This window comes from Thunnus albacares, chromosome 6, assembly GCF_914725855.1.
Source record: "Thunnus albacares chromosome 6, fThuAlb1.1, whole genome shotgun sequence".
NCBI lineage: Eukaryota > Metazoa > Chordata > Actinopteri > Scombriformes > Scombridae > Thunnus > Thunnus albacares.
The window spans coordinates 945,988-952,500 of NC_058111.1; the positions used below are offsets into that span (position 1 = coordinate 945,988).

The 6,513-nt window shown below is 41.3% G+C and overlaps 1 protein-coding gene across 1 annotated transcript in view; it reads left to right on the forward strand.

The window, feature by feature from the left end:
- Positions 1-6,270: 6,270 nt before the first annotated feature.
- Positions 6,271-6,513, forward strand: part of LOC122983792 (collagen alpha-1(XII) chain-like) — a 12,743-nt gene continuing 12,500 nt past the window's right edge. Inside the window, exon 1 of the mRNA XM_044353915.1 lies at positions 6,271-6,513. This exon is cut by the window's right edge and continues 25 nt beyond it. Within this exon, the coding sequence (XP_044209850.1) occupies positions 6,496-6,513 (18 nt within the window). The 5' untranslated portion in view covers positions 6,271-6,495.

The window sequence follows — 6,513 nt, forward strand, 5'->3', positions numbered from 1 at the left end:
CTGCCCGTGTTACGCCCCTGAAACGGGGAGAAATAATCACAAGAGTGATACGGTAATGTTACTTCAGTGAGAGCATTTACTCGAATGAAGAAAACACCGCGAGTTCCCCTGGATACGTGGGTGGAGACAAAAGCAATCGATCTCACGCTAGCAGCCTGCTGCTCACCTGTACTGTTACCCGCAGCCTGATGCTCACCTGTACTGCTACCTCCCAGCCTGCTGCTCACCTGTACTGCTACCTGCAGCCTGCTGCTCACCTGTACTGCTACCTGCAGCCTGCTGCTCACCTGTACTGCTACCCGCAGCCTGCTGCTCACCTGTACTGCTACCCGCAGCCTGCCCTTTATGCGGGCAGGACGAGCGTTTATGACCAACATCGCCACAGTCAAAACATTTCATGTTGCCAGAGCTAGCATAAACAGCATAGTAACCATTCTCATATTTGACTTTGAAAGACACTTCTAGGACCTGCGCTGGATCGTTCAGGTACATGAACGCCTGTCTCCGTAGAGACTGAACATGCTGCAATCTGGCGTCTTTACAGCCAAGACGAACTGTTTTGAACCCGCTGGCAAACTTTCCGAAGCGGGTCAGTAATCCGCGTAGAAGGCACAAACAGCGGTGAGACGGCCACAAACAGATCACCCAACACCAGTCCCGTCTCCACTAACGTGTGAACCAAACGCTCCTCTCGGAGAAAGGCCACGACGGCCTTATTCATCTGAAAACCATATGTTATGTTCTCATGACCAACCAGTTCACCTACAGCCAAAAGAACCTGTTCCACGGTGTACTGTGGATCGGCCACAACTCTGATCCCGTGTCTGATGGACAGCGGAGGCGAACCCTCACCTGGGAGGGACGCCATAGCTCAGTCAAACGATGCGATTAATACCAACTTTTACACACAAGTTCCACAAACTGTTGAATTAAACTCCTCTTACCTTTTCCTAAGAGACAGGATGAAAGATTGAAAGCTGAAAAAAAAACAGTCCAAACGTCCCAAACTCACTCAGAACTCACTCAGCAGCTCCACACACTCCACAACCGCCCACACGCCCAAACTCCCAGCATGCAGTGAGAGGAGAGGAGGAGAGAGGAGAGAGGGGAGGAGAGGAGAGGAGAGGGGAGGAGAGGAGAGGAGAGGGGAGGAGAGGAGAGGTGAGGAGAGGAGAGGGGAGGAGAGGAGAGGAGAGGAGAGGAGTGGAGAGGAGATGAGAGGAGAGGGGAGGAGAGGAGAGGGGAGGAGCTTAGCTTTCTGCAGCAGCTGGTCATCTTTACACGGCATCCCATAATATCAAAACTTTTAACTGAATGACTTGAGGATGAACCTGCAGCCTCGTCTCTCTCTACATCCTAATTTAGTCGTTTCCTGTCCAGTTTAACACATTCAGTATTAATCAACATGGATTTGATGAGGTCAGAGGTTTTTCCACTAAAATTGCTTCCCATTAATTTCTCCAACAAGACTTTCTGGACGTCAACAAAATTAAACATTTTTTCAGAATATTTTTTAAAAAGGTCAGTTAAAGTCATCAGTGTGGTCTGCAGCAGTTTCACAACAACTCTTATCTGACTTGAACATGTTTTTTAAGGAAATCATTATCAGTCATTTCATCTTCAGTTAATCATATGTGGTGTTCACTCTTCATCCTTTATCTCCTCATCAGCTTCATGTGTTTATGTCTAAAGTCAGTCTCACCTCTCTGACAGGATGCTGCTAGCAGTAACCACCCTGACCTGCTTCATCATGTGACTGACAGATAAAGTGGACACAGTTACAGCAGTATTATGTGAATTAGACACTTTCTCATCATGAAACCTCCATTTCTCATTCTCTTAATTCTCCGAAGCTGTTCCTTACAATCAGAGTTAATATTTTTTAGGAGAAACACATCCTGCTGTGTGTTTGTCTCTGTGGATTATAGGACTCATCCCCACCTGCTGTTAACATGTGATCTGTATGTGGATATATTATCTGTGACAGAAAACCCACGTTCATACAGATACAAATGCAACAGAAACAGCTATTGCAGACTCAACGTAATGTGAGGATGTTGAAGAAATGGCTGATATCTTAAAATCTGTGACTTTGCCCTTTAGTCTGCAGGTTACTAGTGGCATCAGTTCTGAGAAGAGGCTGATCAGTTAGTTTGTTTGCTGGATGATGAGGAGATAAAAGATGAAACAACATTTTATTAGAGGAAGAGAGCTGACGAGTCCGACAGACAGAGACAGACGGTCTACCTGGTCATGGATCACCTGCTGATGGTGATGGTGTTGCACACACACACACACACACACACACACACGCACGCACACACACACACACACACACTTTTAATAATAAAAACTATTAACATGATATTTAAAAAACATGTTTTAATCTTCTCAGTGTTTCTTCAAATCAGCTGCACAACACACACACACTGAACACACACACACACACACAAATACACACACACACACACACACACACACACACACAAAATCAGTTGCACAAACATCCAAACAACAAAAAACAGTTTGTTTTAATATGAATAAAATGAAGTTGAGATGTTTTTTCTGTCACGGTTTGGGGACTTGAGTTTTTTACCCAAGTACTCACACACACACACACTATTAATAATAAAGGCTATTAACATGCTTTAATGTGAGCCAAATGAAGTTGAGATGTTTTTTCTGTCACAGGAAAGTGTCTGAGGACAAACTAACTGATGAGTGTCTGATGTGAGATTAGAGATTATACTTCTGTTACCATGGCAACAGCAGAGCATTGCTTCTCAAGTACAGGGCTGATGGTTGCGAAACACTTTTTTCTCTTATCAAATATACGTGTTTGAGCCGCTTCCTGTAACTCTGTCAAACTGTTTCTCACACTTAACCCCTTAAAATCCAGTTTCTCCTTTTCATCGCTTAAAGAGTGTTAAAATAATCAAAGTTCTTAAGATTTAATGATTTGTTATGGGGACTTGATTTTTGTCCCCATAACAACAGGAATACAAGTACACACACACACACACACACACACACACACACACACACACACACACACAGTCCTTAAACAGCACAGTGGTCATGTGATGTCACCACACAGGATTTCTGGGTATTGAAGTCATTCGGAGCTGCTGTGTTGCATTAACTCTATCTGAACCAGTCTGTTGCACTAAAACATAATTCTGGTTTATTTTCATATATTTGTCCATCATTTCTATCAGTAATAACAGCATATTACTCAGCAAGTTAATATCTGAGATCTGTGAACACGGTCACATCACTGAAAAGACGTCTGATAGGTCAGAAACACGAGCAGTCAGATGATCAGACAGGAAACAAACATGTTAGACAAACAGCAGTTTTAATGAAACCATAGTTTTCCTTTAAGTCTGTATGAAGCGTCTGTTGAGCTTGTGTTCATGTGTTCGTCTCATCTGCTGCTCTTCAAAGAAGAAGCAGAAAGTAGAAGCAGTGAGGTCGAGAGAAAAGGTTTTAAAGTTTCAGACTGACCAGGCAAAGAGAGATGTTTGTTTTTCCTTCATTTCTTTTGTCTTTTTACGAGGATTATTTTCACCCCAAAATAAACCAGAGTATCTCAAACTGCAGTCTACCTTTACACAATCTGCAGGAATGTGAGGGACACATGTAATATCTACGAAAACATGTGTCTGCTCCCTTTGTTAGGGAAAAATGAACATCATTGTATTTATATTTCTTATCATATTGACTCTGTTTGTGTCTGTCTGTTCATGAACCATTTGTGATATTACATTGAAACAGGTTTAATGAATTTATATTTTAATGCATTCATGTAATTAACTTAACAAGAACAAAATCATATGAATTTCCACTTGAGTCATAAGCTGAGATGGGAGCTACTGGTACTCTGCTAAACTAAATTAAGTTAAGATAAGTTAAGCTAAGCTAAACTAGCTTCAGCAGGAGTTTAGCTGTTTGTTTTTTTCCCAGGGTTGGGTTCAGCTAATGCCTTATTAATGTGGAATAACAAACTTATTTCCAGATGTTGGTTCAAATTAATTTTCACAGGAAAAAGTAACTACATTTAACTTTAGCTGATTAACTGATTCAGACCAGAGCAAACCAACTATAGGTTTGAAAACAGGATTACTTTAGATGTCCAGCTGACTGTCTCTCTCTTCCAGAGTCTCCAGGTTTCCAAGCCAGAGAGCAAACACTTTAGTCTGACTTGGTTTTTAGCTCCGTTTTCTAGTTGCTGAAGATTTAACCTGTTATTTCCACTCACAAATTATACTTGTCTGGAGCATATTTGGTAAAACAAATGTAAAAGTCAGATTCTGGTCCACATATGTTGTTTGTGGCTTTGCAGGTTAGTGGTAAACTGGTCACATGATTCCTGAGTGAGTTCAATAATCTGTGTGTTTTCACTGAGATGAGCTCTGAGCTGCTGGAAATCCTCACAGTGTTTGTTCAGTTCACAGCTCTGCACCAATATAAATACTGACTTTCTGATTTTCTCTGCAGGACTCCAGGCTGAAGATAAACACCAACCAACAGGTAAAAAGAGAGAATATATCTCATCTGGTCTGGGAACGCCTCTGATCCCCCAGGAGGAGCTGGAGGACGTTACCCGCACCTCTATCAGGACAATGAATCCACTTTGGTTTATGACCAAATACCCTCAAAGCTAATAACTAATAAAATATGCTAATGTTAGCATTGTGAGCAATGAGAGCAAGGAAGGGTGAGGAGGAGAGAAAGGGGAGTATAATAACTAGGACATAAATAAAAATGAGTAAAAATAAATAATAAATACAATTCTGCCCCGGCCCAACTGTCCCGACGCATCCTAGTTTCACCCTGGTGCCCCTTTATCCTTGAGACCCAACCAGAGATGCCCCCCAACAGCCCTGTAGACACACACACACACGCACACACACACACACACGTGCATCTAGTATGAAGCCAAATTTTTATTTATTTATTTGTTTATTGTTCATGTTGTCGTTTTGTTTGGGTTGTTGTCTGGTTCTGTTGTTTCTCCTGTTTGTACTGTCCCATGTCATATTGTTTATTTTTGTTGTTGTTGTTGTTAAACAATCATCTTGCACAACTTAAAAAAAAAGTCTTTTTTACATGTAAACTTGTTTGCAACAGGCAGTTTATTATTTCTGCCGGCTGTTTCTCCACCGCTGTGAGGGGCGGTGGCTGCTCTACATGTGCACGAGGAGCAGGATGATTGACATCCATCAATCACCTGTGATTGGTTCTTTTCATTTCAACCAGCAGAATTTTACAAACCTGGATTACAGTGCTGGGTAGAGTCAGAGAGAACAGACTTTTTTACACAGAATACTTGACTCATAGATATCTGTCTGGATATGAGTATATATAATTTCAGCAGATTTAACAGAAAGTGATTTTTATAAAAGTTGCCTACAGAACCTTTCAGTGGATTTAGGAGACTAATCAGGGTTTGTGGATGAAAACTTAAGAGCAGTTTGGTGTGGACGATAACAATGTATTTGACACAAGATTCCTTTAATGCAGCTCTTCATCACATCATCAAAGAGCTTTTCCAATATTTTTCCAACTGGGACGTATAACTGTGACCGTTCTGACTGTGGATCATGCTAACTTTGCACAAACCCTTAGAAATAAATGCACAGCAGCAATAAAGAAGGATCAAGCTAATTATTATTTGCTTTTAATGCAAAATTCATTCAAATCCATCTTCACTCTCATTTCCTCCTCTCACTCCAGCTAATGGATCCTCAATATCCATCATAAAGAGATTTGTGTTTCTTTTAATAAACATTTTCTAGCTGCTGGCAACCTCTTTGAAGAAACGTATACAGGACCCCCTCTGCCCACTACTTATCCTGACTCTCAGGCGATGCCAAAGCCTCGTTTTACGCTACAACTCTTCTCTTCCAGTGACATGGCCAGTGCCTTATTAGCATTAGATTTGAAATATTCTGTTGGCAAGGATAAACTTGATCCATACTTCTTAAAGCTTGCTGCCCCAACTGTAGTAAGCTACATAACATCTTTTTAACTGTCTTCTTCTATCTGGTCCAGTTTCCACGGTTTGGAAGGCTGCTTATGTGACTCATTTACATAAAGGCAGTGAAACAGCTATGCTTAACAATTAAAGGCCTATGTCTAAATTGCCATGCCTAGCAAAAATACTGGAATCTCTACTAAATGACCAACTTAAATCATTCCTTTCCACACATTCTGTTTTAAGTACACACCAATCTGGTTTTAGAGAAAAGCACAGCACTGGTACTGCTGCCACTCTTGTTTTAAATTACATGATTTCAACTTTGAATAATAAGAAAAAACTGTGCAGCTATTTTTCTTTCCCCTTTAGTCTGCAGGTTATTAGTAGCTTCAGTTCTGAGAAGAGGCTGAGTGTGTTTCCGTGTTGATGAGGAGATAAAAGATGAAGCAACATTTTATTAGCGGAAGAGAGCTGACGAGTCCGACAGACAGAGACAGACGGTCTACCTGGTCATGGATCACCTGCTGATG